This window comes from Cyprinodon tularosa, unplaced genomic scaffold (assembly GCF_016077235.1).
Source record: "Cyprinodon tularosa strain WSP-4 unplaced genomic scaffold, ASM1607723v1 ctg283, whole genome shotgun sequence".
NCBI classification, from domain to species: domain Eukaryota; kingdom Metazoa; phylum Chordata; class Actinopteri; order Cyprinodontiformes; family Cyprinodontidae; genus Cyprinodon; species Cyprinodon tularosa.
The window spans coordinates 449,416-477,011 of record NW_024038989.1 but is presented as its reverse complement, the minus strand read 5'-3'; the positions used below and the strand labels follow the sequence as shown (position 1 = coordinate 477,011).

Genomic DNA, 27,596 nt, shown 5'->3' with positions numbered 1-27,596 from the left:
TGAGCAGACTTCCTCTTGCTTGTTGTCAGGACGACTTCTCAAATAGGGGCTCTTAGGGTTTCCAACCTTAGACTAGATCAATCCATGTTGACTGCTTCATTAAAGAGACACCCAGAAATTGGGTGCTTCAATAACTATTCAAATTATTTACGCATATAATTTGGTCTGTGGAAAATGAGGGAATATTTAGTAAAACAGGCCAGAAATCAGCCAAATGAACTATTTTGTTACAATTTATATTCAAGCTGAATCTGCCTGTTTACGTCCAACACTCAGTCTAAATGTTAAAACCTACCCAGAGGAGCTGACTTTTTGCCATAAACAGAGGGGACTGAGAAACATACACAAAAAGTCTATTTTTTTTGTTTCTTTTTTTAATACAAAAATCCAGAGATATCATACATCACCACCTCAGATTTCATCTTTCACATTAGAACCCAAATGAGAGGAAAAAGGGGAAGAAAACAAGTTCCTGAAGCTGTCGGGAACAGAGGAGGTAAAATCCTGTCATGATGTTCACACTTTCTTGCTCAGTGACGTCTGACCGTTCCAAGGATCACCTGAACCACAAGCTCCCTCTGAAGGACATGTTAAAATGCTCATTTCATTTTCAACAGAGAGCCAACATGCAGATAAAACCATTTCTAAGTGTAACAACAACTACTCACGGGCCTCTTCCTGTAGGATCAGTGTAAACAGCCCTGCAAAGCGTTCACTGTTACACTGGTCCCGTATAAACAGGGAGGCGACTATGGTATTGCTTCGGTTTTACCCATCTCTGTGATAGCCATGTAGAAAACACAACAACACAGTAGCAGTGTATTGAAACAGAGCGCAACACAATCTTTACAGTTTTTATTCTGTGCTACAAGGTGCTCCAGAAGAACAGACAGGGTTACATGTTCCCAGGTTGAATCCGGAGCGGGTGAAGGAAGCACATTCTGATGGAAAGCCGTCTTACACGTTGCTGTGTCTCCGCGGGGATTGGGCCTTTCTCCCGTTCTCCACAGACACTGAAGTGAGTTTTACAGCAGATACAGATACGCCTGAAGCAGCTGATGTCCTCAGTGAATGATTTCTATTCAGCTGGTTACAGACCAGAGATCAAATCTGCTCAGTCCCACATCATAGAGTGACAGCCGTGTCCCGTTTCCATATAAATTAAGATATTCTTTTTAAAATAATGGGAACAGATTATGCTATAATTGTGTGTTGGAGTCCAACTCGAGCGGCTTTATTCAACATCTTGGCCAAAACCAGCAATCTGTGTCTTTGTATCACAGTTTCTATATCTGTTTCGCAATGACTTATTTTCAAGTTAAACTTGGTAGCAGGCTGTTAAAAAAGTAAAATGTTTGCTCCGTCATCTTCCTCTTTCCCCTCCCCTCTTAACCAACGAATATGTACGCACGCGTTCAAAACACACACACAGTCCTGAAGTTCACCCACGCAGGAGAGAGCCAAGCCATGCCAGGTCAGACCAAATTAAGCTGAGCCATATTATCAAACACCCCTATTTGCTTTCTTTGTCTGGCTCTTAAAAAAAAAAAAAAAAAAGAATTTATGGCTACCCGGCGTACCACAAGGCTCTGTGCTCGGCCCAATTCCTTTTCTCATCCGCAGCTCTTCTGCAGCACTCAGATCTCATTTCCAAGCTCCTCGGTTTCTGTGGAGACGTCTCCGTTGGCGATCTTGGTGTTCTCCTCATAGCCGGGGGGCATGAAAGCTAACGTGTACGGATAAAGCTTGTGACACTCGACGCGGTATGACTCCGCGTGTTCCTTACAGTCTCCCAGCGAGCCGCTCCGAAGACACTCCAGGACTTCTGTGCAGGTCTGAGTTTCATAGGAAGAGGAGACAGGACTGGAATTAACAAATACATTCACCCATGATTCAAAAACCAACGTTTATGAGTAAAGGCTCTTCCATTTTTTATAAATGATTTAAGGAATAAAACATTTTGTATGCAAAACAGTAACAGTTCATCTTTGAACCTTTAATGAAAATACTTAAAAAAGCAGGCATTATGGTGCAACGCTGGATAAAACAATGTTGCTACTTACTTACATTATTAATTTGAAGGTACTGGATTCATACCTGAATAGTTCTGTTGTTCAGAGACTCATCCAGTGATGTGGCCAGTTCTGCTGCTTTAGCTTCCGTTGACGAGTCCAGATACGCCATCATCTTAGCAGCTGCAGGAAGAATAGAGTGTGAAGCAATGCAATGTTGTGTTTGTAAGGGTAAAACAATAATTTCTTCTGCACCGTGCCTAAGTTCATCAAAGCTCAGGTGTTTCAAACCTTTTAGAGTTGCTTTAGTAGAAAATAACTCGCATTAAATAAGCAAAGTTTTCAATCTGTGATGGACTTTTAGAAAAATCCTAGTAAATTAGCCAATGTATCCCATAGTAATGATAATGTGTAGCCTTATTTTACCTGGGTTAAAAGTAGAGAAAAAAAAGTAGTAAAAATTATACATAATTACTATCACAGATCTTTGATGCTAAATGATTTATTATATCTGTATATTGGCCGATCAAAGACCCCAAAGTGTGTGAGTAGTTAACCAGGTCTTACCGAGTAGAAACACTAACAGAACTTTTTTTTATTCAACTCCAGTACTTTGAGCACATATTCTAAAGAATATAACATGACAGGGAGCAGAAGAGGCTCACCAGCCAGGCGGTGTGGTATGGAGTTGGAGTGCTTGCTGAGGTAGGCCTGGTTGAAGCTCTTGGGGTTGCTGTCTCCAAACAGCCGTGTGATCTCCTGCTTCAGCACTGTCCTGACCACCTCCGGCAGCTCCTTGCTCTCCGACACTTAACAGATAAAGACAAGTTAAGGATGGGTTAGAGACTTCAACAAAGGAGAGGCTGATTACATGAGATCATCATCAGGAAGGGGGCCTTACCTCCTTTGAAGAAGCGCACCAGACACTGGTGAAGCCAAGGGTGGTCTGGATCAATGGCCAGGGCTCTCTTCACCGACTGGAGCATCAACAGGTATTTATCTGTGAGGAAAAAACAGATTAGGAACAAATAAAAAGAATAAAAAGGAAAGGTGGAGTTTCCTCCTTTAGGCACCAACCTTTCCTGAAGTAAATCTCAAAGGCCAACAGGTGCGTCTCAATTTTGTCTTTAACCAGGTGCTTCAGAGGCGTTAGGAACTTCACCGCTTCCTCCAGTGGACTTTCAACCTGTAACGGGACACATAGACAACCAGGAATCCCAATGACATCAGATGAATCGGCTTTAGATCATCTGCTCCCTTCCTGATCTCTAACCTTGACCAGTTTCTCAGGAATGAGCTCCTCCTTGGGCCCTCCGATTTCCTCATCATCATCTTCCTTCTTCTTTTTCTGGTTCTTTAGCTGCTTCTCCTTCTCTGCATTCTTCTTCTCTTCCTCCAGCTGGGCCTTCTTCAGAGCTCTTCTCTGTTTGTTCCTAAGCTTCTTCAGTTCTTTGTCCGACAGGTTGGCTGAAAAATAAAGAGGAGTCGACACTGAATCAAAAGTAGTTTATAGAGGACGTCACTTCAAAAGAGAACTGGCCAGTAGGTGGGAAAAGGAAAACTTTAACTATTTCCTCTGACTGACCAGTGTCTGCCTGCAGCTCTTTGCTGTCATCAGTCAGGGGATTGTCATGGAGGCTGAGGTAAATCTGGATCGCTGTGGTAGCAGCCTTGTAATAGAAAGGATGCATCCGGAGAACATCCTCCAGCTTTAGGAGGTCCACGTAGGAGCGTAGCGTCATTTTCCTCATGCAGTAGGTGTGAAAGTCGAACTGGTCATCCGTGATCTCCACAAAATGCTGAGCAGAGCAATGAAACACAAACAGTTTTAGCCCAAACAGAGGGACAGTGCTTGATGCAGAAGTAGCGAAGACGCACCCTCTCTATCTCGTGACACTTCTTCAGCGCTTCTCCAAACTTGTTCATGCCCTTGTAGGCGAGCGCACATTCAGTCTGGAACCACATGCACTGCATCTCGTTCAGGTTCTCCACCGCTGACGCCCCCTCCTGGGAAATCAGAAGCACAGGCCGGAGCGAATGTCACAACAGGGTTACTCCAGGAAACACTGGATATTACTCCTAATGAAAACAATCGTCGTTACACCTGCCTTCCCACCGATCAGTGCTCATAGTCAGAGCATCCAAAGTAAAGCTGCTACAGGCTGGCTATAAAGTTAGCATGATGCTATCATATAAAACTTCAAATTCAGAAAATATGCTATTTGCTCATTTTTGTTCTGCAAAAAAATTTTCAGAAAGCACAGAATAAGAAACAGGAATTCTTACATTTAGCAAGTTAGCTTGTATTTGAAATACATTTTTTTTTTTTTTTTGAGTGCCACTTTTCAGGGAATTACTTAACAGCTGTGGCAATATTTTTATGGAAGTATTGTTGCAGTTAGTCGTTTAAAGATTGGGAGACATTTTCTACTACCTTTAGCCATCTAGACTTTAGAAGAATTAACCCTTTTGATTCAAGATTAGATCAGCATAATTTAAATTTGTAGATAAACATTTGATCCTTGACTAGGATGGTTCAGGCAGGCCTCAGCTCAGGGGAGGCACAGAACATGTGTGCTTCAGCAGCGCTGCTGTGTGAACATCTACTCTTACAATTTGTGTAGAAACTAAATCAACATTAAAAATGTATATGACCAATTAAAGCTCTAAGTATTCATAATAACAGATAATCATAAATACGGTAGCTGTCAATATAGCAAAGAGAAGGAAAAACAAACACATGACTGATCTGCTGAATTAAACGTCACTTAAACAGGCTAGTCTTGTTGTTCTGAAACTTCTTCGCCACGGTGCAGCTCACCCGTGTGAACTTGGAGCACATTTCCTCCGCCTCTTTGATCATGCCAGCCTTCAGCATGTACTTGGCACACTTGGAGTTGATGAATCTGTCAGCTGTGTCCAGAGCCTGGGCCTCGTCCATCCACTGAGCGGCCTCTCTGATGTTCCCAGCATGCTGCATGATGGAACAGGAGCGTCAGTCAAGCCAAAGCCAAAGCCCTCCTCCCAGATGTGCGGTGGGGAGTTTTCGTACCTTGTAAATCTTGGCTTTGATGAGGAAGAGTTCGATGAGTGTGGGTGTGCTCTCGATGGCTGTGTTAATATGTTCTAGAGCGAGGGTCTGCTGGCCAATCATGTCATAGTGTTGAGCCAGGAAGTACTGCACCCAGAGTAATGTGGTTGGAGGTTCCTCCTTCCCATCATCTGAAGCAGTGAAAGCATAGTTTATTATTGAGATACTTCTCATTTGAGGAATAAAATGTATAAACTGGTCATCCATCCATCCAACTCACCGTTCTGGCTAAACATTCGACAGCTTTTCAATGATGTTTCATAGCTGACCACCAATTCCTCTATAATTGCCACCTGGGAAGAGAAAAGACAAAGTAGAAGATGTCACCTGCATCACATTTCTTTCAATCTATAAAATCTTCCACTTTCCCTATTTACTCCCCAGAAATGTCCGTTGGTGCAGAGATCTCACCTTTTCTTTGTCGCTGTACAATGATTTGAGCGTGGTGAAGACAGGCGGGCAGCCTTTACTAAAGTTCATCCTCAGATATCTATCCAGGCACTCCCTGAACTTCTCACCTGCAAAAATATTTGAAAACCTTTAAATGCTTCTCCTGTCAAAATTTAGAAACCACTACATCTAGAAAAGGATATCCGTAAAAAGAGAGACGGATCCCAATTTCCGTTTAGATTGCATCATAAAATCTACCAGAGAGAAAGTTGAGTGGCAGCCTCCGAGGAACCAGCCCCTTAGGAAACTTCTCCCAGGTTTCTTCATAGATCTTCAGTTTCTCCTCAACGCTGCCTGATAAGAGAAACAAAATGTGGTTGTCTGTCATGGAACCACTTTGGTGAACTTTATGATATCCAAGCCAGAGATGATGGGGGATCTCTATGGATGAGAGTCAGGATTCCTACTTGGCTTTAGGGCTTTCTCCAAGCCATGGTAATAGGACCAGTTCTCCGGGTTCCTCTCCTGCAGACGCCTGTAGACCTCAGTAGCTTCATCCAGACGCTCCAACTTCAACAGCAACTCTCCTGCAAGAACACCACTATTAAGCTCCCACACAAACGCTGCAAGGGAGAATGATTCTGACATCTTACAGATCTGTAAGGATGTTAGAGAGAAAATTAAACAGACAAAAGCACATTATAGTACAGAGTAAATATTTACAAATACCAGATAATTAAGCATTAGATTTAATCAAACATCCATGTCAACTGAAGGTGTCCCTGGACAGGACATCAGGGGTGTCCTGTTCATTTATGTGTTCCACTGCCACAGTTTCAGCCCCGGCTACAGGTTCCTAAGACTGGAAAACGTCATGCCTGGATTAGAGCGGTTTCTATTAAACATCCAGGCCATCCAAAGCAGATTTGGAAAAATTTACACCAAAACTGAGAGCTGATAATGTCAGCCCCATGTCTACCTTCCAAGGATTCATACAGGTCAACCTGTTGATGTCAGAGGGCATCTATCCAGATGATTACAGACAGATACGGGGACAGTTTTAAAGCCATGCTCTATAGCTGTGTTAAAGGAAAGTTATCGATTTATGAATCATCTTAAATTGATTGATCTTATTATCAACTAATAACAATTAACAATTAATGAATTGAATTGATAAGCAGCCATATTGTTAAAATGTTAATTTTCTCTTTTATCAAGAGGATCTTTACATAATATAATTTATTATATTTTATCATTTAAAAAATAAATAAATTATGTTAGAACAGTAAATTTACATTCTTATGTTTATATTACTGTTTTTATGTATAATTTTTTACTATTTCTCAAGGCGACACTTTTAAAAAGATTAAATTGTCCAGAGAGCTTTTCCAAACGAAATCTCTTTTTCTTTTACACTTGTGTAAACAAAATGACAAATAATCTGTCTACGTCCAAGTCTAACTATAATAAAAGTGTATTATATTTTCCAGATGTAATGACAGCTGTGTTACAAAAATAAATACAGTTTTTACTGAAAATATCTTAAAAAGTGCTTTTTTATTCAATTCCTTTATCACTAAAACATCATTTGATGAGCAAAGTGACACCTCTGTAGCACAGCACCGATGCATCTGCAAGTATGCATCCTATTTTTCTGAATGTACTTTGGATCAATGTTCAGCGAACGTGAAGCCAACAAATCCATGTTAAATGAGTCCAATCCAGCAATCAAAGTGTTATTTTCAAGATGGATTTTGTAGATATTCAGAAGCAACAGTCATCCAGTTGGATGTTGGTCAAACAATTGGTATCAGAGTGGAAAAAGAAATGGTCACGATTTTTAAGGCATACAAACTGACGTTACAGTCTATGGGATATGTGGGGCATGAGAACAGGTGCGTGTCTTAAAGCAGGATTTTAATCTGATACCTTGATTCAATGAGGAGTTATTTAACAGATTACAAAAATTGTCTGTTCCTAGCTCTATATACTAGACTTAATTTCAAATTTCCTGCTAGAAATTAGAGATAGCTGCAGCTTTAATTAAATGTAAAAGAAAATGGCTTGCTATATATGTTTGCAAATTCTGTTGAGTTTATGAAGGAAAAACTAGCAGCTGTTGGTCAGCTATTAAAGGTGCAGTGTGAACAGGAAGAAATACAACTAACTTGATATTCTTTTGTTATTTAAACAAACAAATACATCCCCAAAGCATGATGCCACCACCACCATGACACACCATGGAGTATATCTGTTCCATGTCTCAACTTAGACACACATGTCTGCTGCAGACTGAAGGTATGATTACTGGCAGCTAGGGCTGCAACTAACGATTATTTTAAAAATCGATGAATCGGACGATTATTTTTTCGATTAATCGATGAATCGGACAAAAAATATTTTTTATATTAACCTCTTTATTCCAAAATAAACATTTTAGACAGAACAAACAAGCACACAAGTACAGGTTGCTCATTAACTGTACTGGTGCAATATGAAAAATAAATGTTTGTGTTAAAACTACGCAAACTTACATGAGAAATGTAGCTGTACATCCACAAAATATAGGGTACTTTGTTTCATAAAGCGCAAAAAAAGACATTTTTGTTTTTAAAAGCCCCTAAGGGGTTCAAACAATAGGCCCCCCCATTTCAACAAATGAGTTTTTTTAGACTAGAAGAGTTCTGCCTTTTAAGACAGGAAATATAACAGTTAAAGTTGCTACTTGAGAAAATACTGAACCATAGAGATAAAAATAGCCCTGTGATTCAAATTATAAATTGTATTTGGAATAAAAATGAGAGAACTAGGGGTGTTAAAAAACACATCCTCCAAAGACAGATATTTTCATGGGAATGTGGCATATAATTAATTGACATATTACTGATCTTGCTGGATTTTATTCTGCTTTAATTCCATAAATTGCAGGATCTTCTTTACTTTATCTTTGCCAGAAGATTTAAACTTTAAAAGCCTTGCCTTCATAATTTGCAAGTTAATTAATTTATAAAGTAAATGTAAACGCTGCTTAAGCTAATTCAAATGAAATTAAAAGTAAAATAAGTAGCCAACCTTATCACTGTCTGTAACCTAACACGGTAAGGAAAGCATCCGATGAGCTACCAAAGAGCCTAACCCCAAGAATGAGGGAGTGAACATTACTGACCCATGAGCAGAGCAGCGGGAGGACGGAGGGAGAGGACGCTGGCGTTGAATGTTCGCCGCTTCTCCACCGCTTCGCCGCTTCTCCACGGAAAAAGTTGTCGTTATCAACCGTCGTCATTTCTCGCTGGATTTTCTCCTGTGCTAGTCTGCAAGTTATGCTGTGGATTACATCGCTCTGTTTCCTGAATGTCTGTTTTGGAGCCGTGGGTCTGCTGTTAGCGGTTAGCTCCATGCTAGCTTCTCCAGGCTTGACCGGCTCGTCGATGTTGACCTATTCCGCCTCCCAGCTGATTGGACTTAACAACTACTCCATCCCACCCTGTGTTTCCATCTTAAAACGACTGGGTCTTCTGCGTAGACCCCGCTATGTCCATAGAGGCTCTCGGAGGAGAACTGTTTTTCATCAGCAGGCTGGATCTGGCCCTATGGCTTCCTTCTGGTCTACCAGACGTGTCGCGCAACGCTTTCGTCATCAGAATGCAGCGTCTGTGCTCCCTGATATGGCTGGAAGAACTCAATGCATGAAGGGGCAAGGAAAACGTGGAGTGGATTTCAGTCTGCTAAAACCTCTCCATAAGGCTTCCACTTCAACCAGTATTAAAATAGAACTTTTTAATGTTCAATCACTGACCAACAAATCCTGCCTTATTCATGACCATATTCTGGAGAAAAATGTGGACCTTATGTGCCTTACTGAAACATGGCACCCACCGGATGTGTACAGTTCGCTGAATGAAGCTTGTCCCCCTGGATACAGCTATCTGCAGAGAGCTCGCCGCAAGGGGCGAGGTGGTGGTCTGGCAGTAATTTACCGCAGTGATTTAAAATTGTCCGATCTGGCTCTTCAGGACTTTTCTTCTTTTGAATGCTTGGCCTTCAATCTCAAAGCCCCACTCCAGATGAATATAGCATTGCTTTATCGGCCTCCAAAACAACATGTTTCATTTAATTCAGAGATACATGACCTCCTAACTTTTTTCTGTGCCCGTTCTGTGAAAAATATTATTCTTGGAGATTTCAATATACATTTTGATAATTTTTCCTCCCCTCTGGCAGCAGATTTTAAGTCTCTTCTGGACTCACTAAATCTAACTCAGTTTGTTGATGCCCCTACACACAATAGGGGGCATACTCTGGACCTGGTGATTACAGACACTGTAACTATCAATAACTTATCTGTATATGACCTGGGCGTCTCGGACCACAGTATCATTTCTCTAGAAGTGCCTTCAACTTTGTCTGCTCCAAAATCTAAACGTCTTATTCAGTTCCGTGATTTGAAAAATATCTCCCCTGGGGCTTTGTCTTCTGCTTTTCATTCCTTGACTGCTGTCAATCATTCTTCTGTAACTGACTCTGTGGATTACTACAATCAATCTCTCCAGGAGCTTCTGGAGCTCCATGCTCCACTGAAGTCGAGGCTGGTGTCATTCTGCCGCTCAGCTCCTTGGTACACCGATGAGCTGCGGAACATGAAAGCTGTTGGACGTGCTATCGAGAGACGTGTAAAAAAATCAGGTCTCTCTGTACACAAGCAGGCATATAAGGAACATCAGAAAGCGTATGCCTTTTCTCTTAAGGAAGCACGGTCTAAGTATTATTCCAACATTATCAACAGCTGTCCGGGAAATTCCAAACAGCTTTTCTCGACAATAAAACATCTCCTTCATCCCAATCAACAAACTGAGGATGAGGATTCGACTGAAAAATGCAATCTGTTTCTCTCATTTTTCAAAAACAAAGTAAATTCTATTAGATCTCAGCTCCACAGCCTTCCTGATCTTCGGCTGCCATCTACCCTTGTACACCATGGGTCCATGAGCTGCTTTGATGAAGTTGCAAAGAGTGAAGTGGAGAACATCCTCAAGAAAATGAAGCCTTCATCCTGTGCCCTGGATCCCTGCCCCTCATCACTCATAAAATCTAATCATGCCGCAATAAGTCCGTTAATCACACAAATAATAAACAAATCACTGAAATCTGGTCATGTTCCATTGCCTCTTAAAACAGCCATCATTAAACCTCTTCTAAAGAAATCTACCCTGGATCCAGATATTCTTTCCAATTACCGCCCAATTTCACATCTTCCTTTTCTGTCAAAAGTGCTGGAAAAAGCTGTTGCCGCTCAGCTGCAGCTTCATCTAGAACAAAACTCCCTGTACGAGAAATTTCAGTCTGGGTTTCGTTCTGCTCACAGCACTGAGACCGCTTTGCTGAGAGTTACTAATGACATCTACATGGCAGCTGATGCTGGGTCTACATCTCTCCTTGTTCTCCTTGATCTAACTGCAGCCTTTGACACTGTGGACCATAACATCCTACTACACCGTCTTCATGTGGAGGTCGGTCTCTGTGACACCGTTCTGGACTGGTTTAAATCTTTTCTCTCCAATCGGCTGGAATGTGTTAGCCTCGGCAAGGCCAAGTCCCAGGCTGTCTCTGTCTCCTGTGGTGTCCCACAGGGGTCAGTATTAGGGCCCCTGCTGTTTTCCCTTTACATGCTGCCTTTGGGTCAAATCATAAATCGATATAACATCTCCTTTCACTGCTACGCCGACGATATACAACTCTATATTAGAACTGGAGCATCATCACCATCTTCACTTAATGCTTTCACTACCTGCCTGGAGGAGATAAGGAAGTGGATGACTCAGAATTTCCTTCAGTTGAACTGCTCCAAATCTGAGGCCATGCTGATCGGAACACCTCACCAGGTTCAATCTTCAACTATGACGACTGTTTCCTTTTCTGGACAAGACATCCCATTTTCCACCATAGTTACAAATCTTGGAGTTAGAATGGATTCTCAATTTACTTTTGAAAATCACATTAAGCATCTGTCTAAAATCTGTTTCCTTCATCTTCGTAATATCTCCAAAATTTGTCCGTTCCTTTCTTTTTCTGATGCTGAGACTCTCGTTCATGCATTTGTCTCCTCCAGGTTAGACTACTGCAACTCTCTGTTAGTTGGAATCCATAAAAAACATCTTCAGAAGCTCCAATACATTCAAAACAGCGCAGCCAGGATTCTCTTGAGGGCCCGCAAATTTGCCCATATTACACCTATTCTGCATGACCTTCACTGGCTTCCCATCACCTGCAGAGTTCAATACAAAATCGCGCTCATCACCCATCAGTGTTTAAACGGATCCTCACCGGATTATCTGAAGGACCTTCTCACTCCACATTCATCCACCAGATCTCTTCGATCACAAGACTGCAACTTCCTTCACCTTCCTCGCTCCAGATTAAGGTCCATGGGAGATCGGGCCTTCGCTGTCGCTGCCCCCCGTCTCTGGAACTCTCTCCCAGATCATCTGAGAGCTCCACAACCATTGAATGATTTTAAAAGAGGCTTGAAGACTTTTTTATTTAAGCAAGCCTATTCTGCCTCCACATGATTTTTATGTTGTTTATTTTTATCTTTGATTTTATTGACCACATGATTTTTATGGTTGATTTTTATCTTTGATTTTTTGCACTGTGTAGCACTTTGAGATTTTTCTTAATGAAAAGTGCGGTACAAAATTGGATTTAATATTATTATTACCTGAGAAACTAACGTTACGTTTCCCCACTTTAAAACCAAACAAACATGGTGGTTCCGTGCCATGTTCATTTCTTTTGAAAAAAGTTGCATGTTATCACTTTTTTCGCTTTACAAAGGGCAGGCTATTTTAATTATTGTGATCAATTTGCGCCGTCAATCCCGGTGCATGCGCGCTTCATTTGCAGTCTGGACGCTGGCTCTGACTCCAGCGCTGAGAAGGACTTCTGCGGGAAAACGCGGTTGGGGTGGGGGAGGCGCCCCACGGCAGAATAGGAACGATACATGCTTTCACTAAGAGTCTCCAAAAGCCGCCAGTGACACCGAAAAAAGTCGCCAGATTTGTCGCTAGTCGCTTTTTGAAAAATAGTCGCTGGAGGGGTCTGAAAAGTCGCTGAGTTGGCAACACTGCGCCTGCGGCGCTGGCTCGCTCTGCCATATTTTTTTTTCTTCCTCTTTCAGTCAAGAGGCAGTGATGACGGCGCGGCGGATGACGTAATAATCGCGCGACACAACTAATCGATGATGAAATTCGTTGCCAACGCTTTTAAAAGTCGATTTTTATCGATTTTATCGATTCGTTGTTGCAGCCCTACTGGCAGCTAGTGGTCAAGTTGGAGGAGAGTTAAAGCGACTCACCTCGCGTCTCCTCCACTGCCAGTTTATCGCAGATCTGCTTCTCATAGTTGGACAGATGATCCAGGGCCTCTTTGTACAGACCTGCTTCCCTCAAAACCTGGTTCTGGTACAGCAGCAACTCGCTATACTCATAGTCCACTTTGTCTGGAGAAGTCTGGACAGAAACATGCAGGAAATACACCTATATGACCCACTGATACAAATGAAAACAAAAAAACCTGCTGGCAGCTTTCCAACCGCTCAGGAAACACTGAATTAAGCCCCGTTTATGACTGCAGCTGCTGGTTGTGCTCCACTGAGGGCATAAAAGCAGGAAGCAGACTAATCTTATCACCTCTCCACAGTTGAGCACTGAATTCAGCGGTAAACTGGTAGCTAAAGAGAAACAACTGGTAAGTAAATCAACGTTGAACCCTTTACTGATCATAGAGCAGCAGCTCCTGGTTCTGATATTGCCTCCATTCCAAAAGCTTTTATTGTATCTAACCTGCTGTGTTTTTCTGAACTCTTCGATGATTTTTGCAGCCATTTCATAATCTTCCAGAAGGTGATAGGCGATGGCATAACCAATCCATGAGGCCCTCTGGGCCGGGCGCAGCTGCAGGAGCTGGTACCTCGTCTCCTATGGAAACAAAACAAGATATTGGTTTGTGCTTCAAACAATGTGTGGGATCTCAGTTTGGAGGTCTGAAGTATACAGTTGTTTGATGTGTGGTGGCGGAGAAGAGCAGGGACAAAGAAAAGGCTGAAGGCCACTGTGTAGACAGCAGGTTGTCTTTGCTGGGTAATGATATTGGGATATTGGTAGCTGGCTCAGTCAGAGCTAACAAATGCTTTCTGTGACCCTTACTCCGAATTTTAACCGTTTCACTCACATTTTTTTTATTCTTTTAACTCAACCTTTATCTCAGCATTTCATTTTCCTGCTAGATGTTCATCCCAGGAGAGTTAATGTGACAACAGCTCTGATACTCGTCTGCTTCCCTCCACAGATCAGGGCCTGAGGCAGGGGGTGGGGGCTAACCAAACTGTGTGTACTCCCAAATGTTGTTTCCTCACTAACAATGGAGATCTTTTTTTTTTTTTTCCCATCTTTCCCCTAGCAAAAGGTCTAACTTTTTTTTTTCCACCACAGGCTGCAGGACTTCAGAGGATTTCCTGTGGCCTCAAGCTTTAAATCACCAAGAAACAAGTGACTGGAGCCTCACCCTGTATCCCTCAAGGTCTCTCATCTGGATCTGCAGCAGCGACAGGTCTCGAAGGATCTGCAGGTTGTCCTTATCCCACTTTAAAGCATTGCGGTAACACTTGATGGCCTCGTCGTACTTCTTGTCCGAGCGCTGCAGTAAGCCGTAAACGTGCCAGCCTGGGATGCAGGGGAGTGTTAAGGAAAGAGTACACACTGTCCATCCAAACTATGCGAGACCACTGAACAAATGGTCAGGATAATGGGTCAATAGAGGCCTGTCAAAGCAAAGCATTTTAATCACCACCGTAGCAGCACCGTTTTGGGCTCCGATCACTAAACTTTTACAAAAGAAACTAATAAAGGTGGCAGAAAATGAACAAAGGAAGATTTAGCTTTACTTTAGCATACTTTATAACTTCATGAGTTTTCCAGACTACAGGCAGTTCTAGGATCACTCATCTCACATCATACAAATGTGTCCTTCTGACTTCTTTAACATTAACATTTATATCCAACAACTTTGGCAAATTACATGTATATAGTAGGTTGGATTAAACCATTTTATACTTTAAAGGTGCTGTAAGACATCTTGGAAAAACAGTTCCAGCAAACAAAATTTTTGAAAACACACAACCATGCCTCTCCCTTCAGATCACCCCTCGAAACCACGCCTTCAAAACAGAAGAACGTGCATGCTGTCTGTCAAGGTGATCGGATGTTTCCCAAATCGAGAAGGAAACAAGCCAAGAGCACTCGTGACACAAGCTAACAGCAACATAACCGTGGTTAGCTTTCAGCCATGACGTCCTCTTCTGCGTCTGCGGTAAGATTGTTCAACATCTCAGTGAACGTAAGCAGGCAGTGACGGTTGTAACTTCAAGTAATATTTCAGACTGATCTGAATAACTCGCAGACCGACCATGGCTTAGAACTAGGTAACATGACGGCACTGGTCCTCGCGCCAGCACGAGCATTGGGAGGTCGATTTGTTCATGTGTCAGGTTACGCGCACAGGGGGGAGGGAGAAGCACCTGATTGATGTGTCAGGAACAATTAGTGGTCCACGGATCGTGTTTTGAGATGGGTGTACGTTACTCATTGATTTCACACTGCAGACCTTCTGTTTAAATCGCTTGATACGCAGCTGTGGGGAGATCTTAAAAGCCACATGGCAAAAAATGTGAGAGAAAAGATCTCCTACGGCACCTTTAAAACAAAACCCCGCTGGAGTGATAGAGAAAGGTGGAGAAATTCCATTAAATCACCACAAAATCTCTGAAACAGATTAGTGAATAAAGGGAATTGTTGATCAGCTTCTTCTTTTTGAAAGTTCTTATGTGATTCATAATCAGACAGCCCTTTTGCTACACATTCAGCTTCTTACTCCAGATAAGGGCAAAGTAAAGCTACAGAGATATCGCTATGTCACTGAGCTAGACGTTATCAGCAGGAAGAGTTCACAGATTTCATTCCTCAGAGAGGAAGAAGCGGCAGAAACCGAGCTGTATCGATGGAATGTGCTGCAAAACGATCTCTTCAACCAAACGGCAGCCTGTCCAGGTTCCGTTATGCAACACGCCCTTTCAGTGTAAAGATAGAACATGTCTCCACGGCATGCCGTGAGTAAGGATACAGACGTGGCTTTTGAGGTCGTTGCGGAGGCCTCTTCTCACCAGTTCGTAGGCCTCTTCCTTCTTCCCCAGACAGTTCAGGGTCAAACCTTTCATGGCCAATGTCTCTGTTGCGAGAAAACCCCATAGAGCAAACCATGAGGATAACGGTGACAGAGAGGGAAGACTCATTGACCAGTCAATATTATTCTCTTACCTCCATGTTCTGCAAATTTGGGGTTGGACAGGATCTGTTTGCAGAACTTGAGCCCATTTCTGTATTGTTTGTGCTCGTAACATCGCTGTGAAGAAAAAAGGACACATTAGGGGACAGAAACCACACAGATATCTAGATTAAAATGATACTCATACATAAGCCTCTATGGAGGTAAAAGCAAGTTTACTTCCAAAGAAATCGACTAGAGAGAAAGGAGTAACAGTATTTTTATCATCTTCAAATTTCAACAAACCACAACAGACTCCAAGTCAGTTGGTACCTTACAGTTAATATTAGGGGATGTGGAAGACATTGCATTTCCAATATTATATGGCTATACAATGATTGCAGTTTTGGCAAAAAGGTTTTGATTATCTGTAGCTAAAACAATCTTTCAGCTTCGAAAAAAAAAACCCCACTTAAAATCAGACCAATTTAAGATTGATCACTCAAATAAATGAGTTATCTCAAATAAATCTATAAATGAGACCCATCATTCTTATGGTTAAGGCTTGCAGCTTAGAAAAGTAAAATATAGAGGACATGAAATGGATTTTAAATTCAGAAATCATGAGGACAATATGAAAAAAGGTTTGATGGTTTGTAAACTTGAAAGACACCAGTCAGTCACTGACTTCTTGTACCAGGAAGATGAGCTGCAACAGCCCAGTGCCAGAGTTGAAGGAACAGTAGGAAACAAATGGTTGAAGGATTTGAAGCGTAGATCATTGAACAGACAGGAAGAAATTAAAAGGATGTATTCAGGAGACAGGAGGTTCAACTGTTATCCTCAGTGACCTGGCTCTGAATCAAATCATGGGACCTTCTCAGCCGCCATCAAGAGCTGCAGATGTCTGTATCGCCAATATATAGGACAGCTGGTCCTAAGGATGGGAGTTGGAGACAACCATCCTAGACAAGACATCAGACCCAACAACATGGACAAACAAAACATTTCCTTCAAATTTCAGCAGTGCCACAAGAAGAACGCCTCCACACCGCAGTGGATTGGTATAGCAATTCATGCAAAAGGAGCTCCAACCAAGTATTGAATGGATATTATAGGTCCCTGTAAAACTCATTTTCAGTAGGCACTCATTTCTGATTTAAAAAGCTATTAATATTTCAGTTTTCTGAGCAACTGAATATACCTTTTATTAGCTGCAAGCAATAACTATTCAAATAATCAATGACTTTTTTTTACTGAAAGGCAGCGGCTTTATTTAGAGACACAGTTGCACAAACGCTACATCACCACTTTTGTTAAGCCGATTAGCGGCTGTCAGGGGAGACGACGTGTTTTTACCATGAGAGGAAGAGCTAAGCTGGCAGATGGCATTTCGTTGCCCCACAAATGACTAAAACAACTCGAAAAAGGAGCACGTCGACTTTATATATCAGCACCACAGTTGGCAGGGATATTAGGTTGTTGATTAAATGTGCTGCTGACCATTACAAAAAGGACAATGTCTGATTTGACAGTTTTGGGCTTTAATGTGATTCTTTCTACCTTCTGTCTGAACAATGTGACATAACTTGTTTGTCTGGACTAATAACCATTTTCCGAACACACACCAAGCTTGTCCTTCATGCCTGAAAAGCCAATTCATCATATTAAATGAATAGCTGCTGGACAGCACCTAACTTATTACCTTTACTGTACTAAAAAGACAATTCAATGTAAACACAGAGTTTATTCTGACAGTGGAAGTGTTCATAAAGAAAACCCACTTTAACTGTCTTCGGAGTTTGGAATCCTGCAGAACTGGTCAAATTTGACATTAGAAAGGTTAACCTTAAGAAACCCGATTAAGAAAACATTGCTGATGATGAATTTTGAGGACAAATTTTAAACTTTAATACCAGCAGCTGTCCGCTCTCTGCATGGTCTTTACAGAAATAACTTGACTCCATGATTTAGAGAAAAATCAGTGGGAGCATGTGCTTCGCGGCTGCAGGGCTTGCTGTGTGTGTTGAAACTTTTCAAAGTTCGTTCTTAGTAATTACCACGTTCTGTTTGAAAGGAAGAGTACGGGGGAGAAAAAAAGCCACCACTTACAAGCTTTCAGGTTACTGAACATTCATTTCTAAGCTGTAGAAACACTAAAAACGGTGCATTTAAACCAATAGCCAGATTCAGACAATTATTTGAGAGATCAGACTCCTTTTTAACAATCAGATAATCTGGAAACAAGTCAATATCTGATGTCTGAGTATTTGCAAAGTTTTAACCTTTACAGATTTACAGGCTTCAGAAAATATAATGAAAGACCGACAAGAACAGCATTTAAAACATTTCATCATCTTTCCACCCCGAGTGGTCTCATCTAAATTATATTAAGGAGCAAATGTGGCAACAAAACTAAACTAAACACATTTAGTTTAGAAAAAGTTTTGAAAAAACAAAACATGAAGATGTGATTCATGGCTGCTCCTTTCAGGGGAGCACAGACTTGCCGGAGTTTTAATCCCTGCTAATGCAGGGATTCAAACCCAGCAACTCTGTATCAACATGAAAACTTTGCTTCACTACAGAGGGATTAAACAGGATGATGGAATTTACATTTCACACCAACCAAATGCTGGAAACATTTCTTCTTGGTTGACTTTTCTGCACTCCCCTGAGCCTACCTGTTATCTTTTCAAAGTCCCCCTCTAACTCACCCTCTTACAATATTGATAACATTCAGACATCCCATGTAGATAATAGCGTTCCTTCTATAGATTCTTACATTTCTATTTGTCAACACCTCATTGGTTCTGAAAATAAGTAAACAATTATTCCTTTACTTAGAAACAGCTTCCCCAGAATGTGCCGTTATCAGTGAAACCTGTGGATCTTGCTTGTGGTCCATCTAAATATTTCCTACACATTTAGATCCAAACCATTACCAACTTCTTCTGGAGCCATAAATCACTGCATGAAAAGATAACTGATATGTTTTGAGTCAAACACATATTGAAGATTGACGTGATTTTGGAAACAAAGGCAGGTGGACAGAGGCCACCCAGCTAGTATCAATGTTTAAGATGCTAACAATGTTATGACTGGTAGTAAAGATTATATTTAAACCAGAGAGATTGAAAATTCAACCACATGGCGGTCCCAACCAAACTTACTTGGTCATGGAATCAATCCTTCAAGATTGATGCAGCAAAATAGTGTTTTAGATATCCAAGGCCATTTGGAAATAACCAACCTACAACAGCTAAAGCAGCAGGTAGGCTTGGGTGCAGCTCCAGGAAAAAAAAAAAAAAAAATCTACAGAATCAGACCAAAAGCTGTATGTCCAACTTTAAACATGGACAAATTCTCATGTGCTCAGACTTCTTTTACAAGTATCCTCTGGAGAAGTCAAGGTTGATAGTATCCAGTATCTTGCAATACAAGATAATCATTGTATTTCTTTCTATTAAAAGAAATACAATACCTATCTGAACATGTGTCAAGGTTTAGTAAAATCCTACCCATGAGAGTAACATTTGTGCCTCCTAACAGCCCGTGTTTCTCAGCAGAATATTTTATGAGCATTGTGGGTGGGCTGTAGCGTGTTCACCTGCCTCAGTGAGTCGATGACCGTCTTAAAGGTGCAGGGTTAATGATTTCAGTGCTTTGGTCATGTATACATGCAAATAAGGTCAATTATTAAAAAACAATTTCTGTAGCCGTTACGCTCAATAAAAGTTAAGATATCAGCATAATTCCATTGTAATTCTAAACGTTTTTGCATAACCAGCATCTGTGCTGTAATATGTTGGGGAGGAAGCCCAGATGTCAGTTAAAGGGACTTTACGCTCATTATTAATTAGCCTAATTTTCAGCATAAATGACTTCTTTTTTTTTGAGTAATGCTTCCTTATACTGAAATAGGCTTGCAAGAACCCTGCAGTCAATGATTTAGTCGATATTCTGCCAACATATGACTGATAAACAGCTTGCAATTTGCTTAGATTCGTCCTGGTTTTATCGAGGGTCATAATTTATCCAAATTCTAAACCTGACCAGTGGTTCCAAAACCTGTTCCTCTGGGACCTCTGTCCTGCATGTTTTAGGTCTTTCCATGTTGCATCACACCAGAAAAGAATGGATGATCAACAGGCTTCTGCAGCCCTTGATTGAAGAGGAGGAGCCCTAATTTGATTCAGGTGTGCTGAAACAGAAACAGCGATGGAGCTAGTCAAGAGGGTCCGAAATTAACCCTTTGACTCACTGGCCAAGATGACTAGGAAATTTTTTTTTTTTTTAAGCAACCAAGCATATTTTTTACCGGCCAGGAAACAACAAATGTTTGCTCTTATATTTCTATGGAACATATTTACTAAAAGTACCAGTAAAAGGTAAAGTAGTTTTATCAAATCAAGTTTTGTTTTAGAATTTCATTCAAAAAAGTGCAAATGCAAAATGCTTTTACTTGATAAAGTGGCTGTAAATAAAACCATTCAAAAAAACAAAACTATTTAAATCTTATTTATTTATTTTTTGAGTTTTTACCGCACTAGTGGCTCGTTTTTTTTTAACAGTATGCTGACAGAAAAGGCGGTATGAGAGAGGGGGAGAGACATGCGGCAAAGGACCCCAGGCACTCACTCCCCCTCATTGTTATGTTGTTTTTTTTAGAAGGCTTGGTTACTCTAACTATATACCTAGCATTAACTACCTAGCAGCTGAGTTGTTGTTAAATGACGGGATGTTGGGGGAGTGCTCTCTGTACGTGCATCTCTCCATTGATGGGTGAGGAACAGAAAGCAGAGGAACAAAGGTACAGAGGGGAGACTTACCAAAATAAAAGATGAAAGGACATCACTGATGTGCAACTATTATCTAAACTAGGGCTGCAACTAAGGATTATTTTGCTAATAGATCCATTATTTTTTCAATTAATTAATTATCTGATGGCCACAGATAACTTAAAAAATACTTTTTATTAAATGAAACCATGTGAGGAGTTCTGAATAGAGAACATTGACAAAGGTATTTTTAAATCTTAAACACAAAATGTTTATATACCTTTTTACTAGGGATGCACGATATAATCGGCCCCCTATCGGTATCGGCCTTAAAACTGAATATCGGACATCGGCCACCCCACCGATATTTAACCCGATATTTGATCAGCTTCTGAGTTTCTAAAGTCAAAAAAAAAAAAAAAAAAACTACTATACTACTTCTTCTTCTTCCTCAAAAACTTCTTTTTTACAGACTTAAAAACTTCTAAAGATGAGGGAAAAGATATTAATACATTAAAATATCACAATATCTTCATATGCTGATATATTGCCATTTAAAAACACCATATCAATCTTTTTTACTAATGAAATATTGCTATATGTCATCGTTATGCTACGAAATCCCCCGAAAACTCACGAAATTTTGCCATATTTTCATATGTTGATATATTGACATGGTATCGGTCTATTTTACTAACAAAATCTCACAAGAATTTGCAAAATATCAAGAGTTTGTAACAGAACGATGACATTTCCCGAGATTTTGAAAGTAAAATAGATCGATACCGCGTTTTTAAAAATCAATTTGATATCAGCATATGAAAATATATTTGAGTATATTATTTTTCAAAGTGTCAGAAATGGATAACAAAACTGCTATTTTCAATGACTACTTATTTTTGTCCAGCTTTAACATCAGTATCGATATCGGTTATCGGCTACATGAGTTTTAAAATATCGGCATATCGGATATCGGCCAAAATTCCAATATCGTGCATCCCTACTTTTTACAATCTTGGCATAATAACTGCTCTAAAGCCGGGCATACACTGTGCGATATTTTCAATCATTGCACACAGCTACAGCTCACATGGGATCAAAGAATGCATGAATGATTGAAGACCAAATTTGACTTTTGAAAATCCAATACCAAAAATGTCCAGAAGATGGCAAAAATGCATCTATATCTACCACTTGCATGTACCACATTTCTTTTGATATCCAGTTTTGCTGCTAAGTGTTCCTGGAGCACAGTGTGCAGAAGCAAGCGCCTGGTTCACCTAACTTCATACACCAGCTGCTAAGTGGCTTGCCTTCTCGTCCTGTCTCCTTGAGCCATGCCCAGTGCCATTTATTTTTGAGACCTTTATCTTTGGTCGGAACATCTTCCCCAGAGTTCATGAACTGCATTGTGCCCACTCCAAAAATTCCATTCTCTCTATTGTCCTTCTCTCCAAACACAAAGTTTAATTTTATATTGTATAGTATTTTTTGACTGTTTACGCGTCTCTCCATTGAATGGAGCCTTAAATAGTGCAAGGTGACCTTCCGTGTGAAACTTCAGCACTGTGATTTTTTTCTGCCCATGGGCAAATACTACGAGCTGGAAATCCGGCCTGGGGCCGGATGACTTTAATCCCCAAATCTGTCAATTTTACAGAAAGAGCTCCATATCGGCCGGGTCGAAAAATTCTCACACGACTGGAAAATAGGGAGTGAAAAAGGCTAAGAAAAAAGTGTTGAGTGTTTGCTCGGCATTAGTGTAACTAGAGCAGTAATTGTAGCTCTGTCAGCTACAGGCATGTTTTAGTTTCTATATTCCAGTAAACAATCAATCGATTACTAATTAGCTTATTTCAATAACCGATTAATCATGATTATTCCGATTAATTTTCCAGCCCGACTCCAAACATTCAGTCACCATGTGGTGAATAGTGCATTGGCATTAACTCGGCAAATTAAAAATCTTGTCGCATATTAAGTGTGTTAATTTTGGACATTGTTGACAAGCATGTCAACAATGGAAATATACTGATATGTAGGGTTTGATAATTCAAAATTTATTTAATTTATATTCTATGATAATATGACTTGAGGACATTTCTGGTATTTCTACATGCACTGCAAATGATTATCATATTTTTATTTGACTGACACTCAGGGCACAGCCAATTTAAACAAAGTCACCAACACAGACCACAGTCAAGGGACTGGAGCTGTGCACCAAGGAATTTAGCTCTAGCTTCAAAGGAGTGCCCATGACCCCTGATAAGGCGACCAAACACCCATGTTTTCTGTGGTGTGGTACGTGATGCATGAATTGATTATTTTGCGCTGATTGAGCTGATCCTTGCCCTAATGGACATTTGGTATGTGCTAAAGGAAGCGCTGATTTATATTCAGAAACCAGGTTGTCTGCGTGTGTGTCGCAGTGAATGTAAATGTGTCCCCGCCACAGACACTCAGCTGGACCTCTCCAAGATTGTAGGTGACCGTTGACAGTAGGCATCTGATTGGCCAAATCTAAATCCGCTCTACATTATGCGCATTTCGTGTTTGGTACCTTATCGGCTTGGTTTGTTTGTATGACCACCATTGTGTTAAATAATTTGTGAAGTTTGACCAGCTAGAAGAGAGAGGTGCGCGAGAAAGCTAGTTCCTGATTGTCCCTCTTGCGTTGTGGCGTGGAATAACATAGCGCAGACCACGCTTCAAAATTGGGCATAAATCAAAAATATCTGCGACAAGCTCAGTGCGACACACTGATGCGGGGAGTATAACCAACCCTTTACTAGTGCTGTAAAGTTTGACTAAGCCCAGGTTGAAGGAAACATGTCTGAGATCTGTTTTATTTTTTAAAGATAAGAAACAGAACATAAGTCAAGGCTAGAAAAGGGGGAGTAAGAGAGAAGGGGAGAAACATCAAGATGATTAAAAAACAGAACAGAAATAGACAAACTACCTGTAAAGTGTTGCCTTCAGTATCAACAAGTGTACGTGCAAAATTACGCGTTTTAGAATTTAAACTTTTAAAGCCACTAGTTGTTTTGCTAATACATTACAGTGAATTTTGAAACAATCTTTCAGGTTTAGGTTAGTTTGTCTTTTTGGAGAAATGAAAGTTGATCAACAAAGAATAAAGGAGTCAGTGACAGGGAAAGTGAGAACCCACTGAATAAGAAATATGAGGAAGGAGAGATAATCACCTAGTTAAATATGTTATTTGTTGTGTCAAAGCTCTACATAAAACTGCTTTATACAAGTCTTTTTTGTATTACATATTTTTACACTGTTATATTGGAGAAGTTATCTAGCCTTGGCAAAACTATTTTAACCCTTTAAAGCCTGATCCAAGAATAAGACAAAACAGAAAATAACTTTTTTTTGGTTTGAAGTCCTTATTTGGCCTTGTAACTAAATATGTAAAAAGAAAAAAAACAGAAATACATTTGATATTAATAATTTATTACTATGCGATAAGTGAAGATTATTTTTTGTGTAGTCTTCTGCCCTCTGTTATCAGGTATATCTGATTGTGTACAATAGGATTTTAAGCTAAGTTTTTACCATTAAATTATGCAAAAGGTGTCAGATGCAAAACATTTCAGAAAGTGTATGTATCAAATATGATACATTTGGCATTATAGTGGACATCCTTGGCAGTTTCTCTGAAACCTTATAAAGTCATTAATATTAATTGATCTGAATTTTATAGTGCAGACCAAATTTAGAAAACCAGTTATTATTTTGGTCCTATCATCTCGCCCTACTGATATGCTATTTTACAAGAACAAAATGTGTAACAAAAGGTAAGTACAAAGAGATATAATGGTAACACATAGAAGCTTCCAGAGAGACAAATATACTTGGAAATTACAATAAAGCATGAGTATTTGATTTACTACAGCCAGTTGTCTAAAATCTATCATTTTTAAAGGATCATATTAGTAAAATAAAGCTCTGATCCGATTTTGATCCAAACCTTTTTTTTCTTTGAGTCAACAGAACAATGTGATTTGCACCAGCTTAGTAGATTCGTGTCCAGGTCACAGCGTTTCCAATGCAGCCCAATAATCGGGTCAACATCCTCTAGCTTCCAGCAGAGCCACCGGCTCTTAAAAACAATCACATTTAAGTGAACCGGATAATAGTGCTTTACCTGCCCATATTGGCTACTTGAAAGTGTGTCGCTACAGTGCGTGCATCAGCAGTGATACAGGAATACACAAAGCATAGTAGACGTAGGAAATCAAATGTGCCGAAACTGGACCCCATGGTAGTTTCTTTGAACTCCACTTGTCAGCATGCAAGACTACAAGTTCACAGCCAGGCTACAAACAGATCCGTTACAAATACCATGATACCGTCACACCTCTCATTGGAGCGCCTTCACCTCTGACAAACCCGTAACACCTATCTGAACCGATCTAATGTTAGCCAGTAGCTGCAGAAATTACTTTAAACATCTACCCGCACGCCGCTTACTCAAGCTAGCGAGGCTGAGCAGCATTAGCCGATTGTACACCCTAACGTTTATAAGCTTTAATGTAGTCCCAGTTCACAATGCAACACACGTAATAGAAAACGTCTGGTATCTGAATATTATTCTGAGTAAAACTGTAAGAATATATATAAATTAGGTGTTTTAAATTACAAGGTGGAAGCTAACTTGAAAGCTAACATGTGGCTAGGGAGTTAGCTTAAATGAAGTATGTTTGTTGTGACAAATGGCGGGGCCTGCCTCTAACCGACTGTCAACATTGAGTAATTTACGCCCTTAACTGAAATAAAATTATAGTTTAATACGAATAACACTTTTTTTTCGAAGCCCCGACAATAGCAGTGCTAGCCGTTAACGCGGAGCAGTGACAGCGCATATTGAGGCCCAGGCTAGCTGGCTAGCTAACTCATTCAATGATACAATTTTGCTATCAAACTGAAGCGGCTGTCAGCTGCGGTTGGAGCAGAAAAACCGGCTACAGCCGAGAGAGTAGCTCTTTAACGACTAACTCACCAGAATCCTCTTAAAGAGAGCGTTCTCCTTCGGCGGTAAAGTAACCGTGGGCATCGTTGCAGTCTTCTTCTTCTTCTTCTTCTTATGAGATTTTATGGCGGTTGGCAAACTTGTGAAATGTGCATTACCGCCACCAACTGATATGGAGTAAAGCAAGGAAACAGGAAACGATTCACCCCCCCCAAAAAAAAAAAAAAAAAAAAAAAAAAAATACAATAAAATAACCTGTGTAACTTAAACCCACATAATACTAAATTATACTAAATTACATTTGCCCGTATAATTTTAATTTACTCTAGGTCATCGTACCTCTGCCAGTTTCTGATGGTCCCATTGGTCTTTCCATCATGCTTCCAACCATCTCCCAGTTCATATCTTTAACATCCAGATATTTTTCTGCAGCCTTCACTATTATTTTGATTTTTTCTGTTTTTTTTGTCGTCTGAGCAGTACAATTAATCACTTCCACCATGAAAAGAACAAAATTTGTCTTTTTAACAATTAGTGAGTCTTCATCAATTTTTGGAGATTTCTCTAGAGGTTTGAAATTTGCCGTGTGTTGAACTGTAGGTTTGGGTTTTTCTGACTGAGATGGGATCCTTTTTGCAGCTTCAGCATAAGTTATTCCAAGCTCAAATTTCATTTTTTTTATTTCTTCAGACCTTTTGCTTGCTTCACAGCCGCGATAAGCAGCAGTATGTTCTCCACCACAATTACAGCATTTTATTTTAGCTTCTTTTCCACATTTACCATATTCATGTTCTCCTGCACACCTTCCACACCTCTGTTTCCCTTTACAAACTGCTGCAATGTGTCCGAATTTTTGACATTTGAAACATCTCAATGGTGGTGGATTGTAGATTTTGACATTGTAACTGATGTAACCGATGAATACTTTGCTTGGTAATTGCTCTTCCTCGAATTTAATTAGTACAGATAAACTGTCAGATCTTTCTCCGTTTCTTGTTGTTTTTAACCGTTTTACTTCTTTTACTTTTGCACCGCTTATGTTTTCCAGAATCTCTTTTTCAGAAATTTTCAGAGGAACTCCTCCAATGACTCCCCTGCTGATCTTTTTGTTCTCCATTAGGCTGCACTGAACTCTTATCCCGTCAATTTTGTTAATACGTATTGCTTTGCCTTGCTGGGCGCTGTCTCTGCAGTTAATTAGCAGGTCTCCACTGTACAGAATTCTGGCACCTCTGACTTCTCCAACAAGTTTATTGATGGTTTTTGTTAAGTGAACCGGATTCCAGTTTGTAAAAGAGTCTGCCTGATTAACGACTTTGAATATGACTTTGAATTCATTTTGTTGTGCTGTGGAATGTATGGATTGATCATCACTGGATTGTTCTGAACTAGATTCCCCTTTAACTGATCTCTGTTTTTTCCGCTTTTTCTCATTTTTTGATGCTGCTATCTTCCAACCTTCATTGTCACTATTTCCCTCTTCCATCCCACAAGAATCGCTTCCTGTTTCCTCACTACTCACGGCCCAGGACATTTCTCCACAAGCAGAGCAGCTTCAAAACACGCGCCATGCACCAAACGACCAACGTTCCTCCCACGTCCAGCGGGATATGACGTTCGTCCTCCCTCCCATCGTTGCAGTCGGGATCGACCTCAGCACATGTAGCTAAAGTTAGCCCGGGTAGTCCAGACGAGTTGAGCGCCGTTAGCGGTGGTTGGCTCTGCTTCTCCGGATTCAGCCGCTCGATTGCTCCGTTTTCTCTCCTCCTCAAACACTTCCGTCTCACCGCGGAACCGAGGGCTTCTCAATTTTTTTTAATTTTTTTTTTTGTTTTATTTTTTTTTATTATTTTTTTTAATTGAACAATCAAACTATTACAAGGCATATCAAAACAGTTATACAAAGTTGTAAATTGAATATCTCATTAACAAATAGAATCATACAGAGAAACAAAAATACCAGATCATAGAACAAAGTAATAAAATAAAAAAATAAAATAAAAACAGGACTCTTGAATTTTAAA

The 27,596-nt window shown here is 40.3% G+C and overlaps 1 protein-coding gene across 1 annotated transcript; it reads right to left on the bottom strand.

The window, feature by feature from the left end:
• Window positions 1-354: 354 nt before the first annotated feature.
• Window positions 355-27,340, bottom strand: naa15b (N-alpha-acetyltransferase 15, NatA auxiliary subunit b). Its single transcript, XM_038290542.1, has 21 exons — window positions 27,216-27,340; window positions 25,603-25,666; window positions 15,861-15,945; window positions 15,667-15,771; window positions 14,053-14,210; window positions 13,332-13,466; window positions 12,845-12,998; window positions 5,961-6,080; window positions 5,752-5,847; window positions 5,515-5,621; window positions 5,324-5,396; window positions 5,065-5,234; window positions 4,834-4,986; window positions 3,891-4,019; window positions 3,598-3,811; window positions 3,286-3,479; window positions 3,090-3,198; window positions 2,914-3,012; window positions 2,678-2,821; window positions 2,098-2,195; window positions 355-1,835 (listed from the first exon to the last, which is right to left on the bottom strand). The coding sequence occupies exons 2-21, from the start codon at window positions 25,654-25,656 to the stop codon at window positions 1,638-1,640; spliced, it is 2,595 nt and encodes an 864-aa protein (XP_038146470.1). The 5' UTR covers window positions 25,657-25,666; window positions 27,216-27,340; the 3' UTR covers window positions 355-1,637.
• Window positions 27,341-27,596: the final 256 nt, after the last annotated feature.

Coding starts and splice junctions, on each gene's coding strand:
- naa15b (XM_038290542.1), bottom strand. CDS start 25,656: ATGCCCACGGTTACTTTACCGCCGAAGGAGAACGCTCTCTTTAAGAGG. Junction 5,622..5,751: donor GCCACTCAACTTTCTCTCTG/GTAGATTTTATG, acceptor ATATTTTTGCAG/GTGAGAAGTTCAGGGAGTGC. Junction 3,013..3,089: donor TGAGATTTACTTCAGGAAAG/GTTGGTGCCTAA, acceptor TTTTCCTCACAG/ATAAATACCTGTTGATGCTC.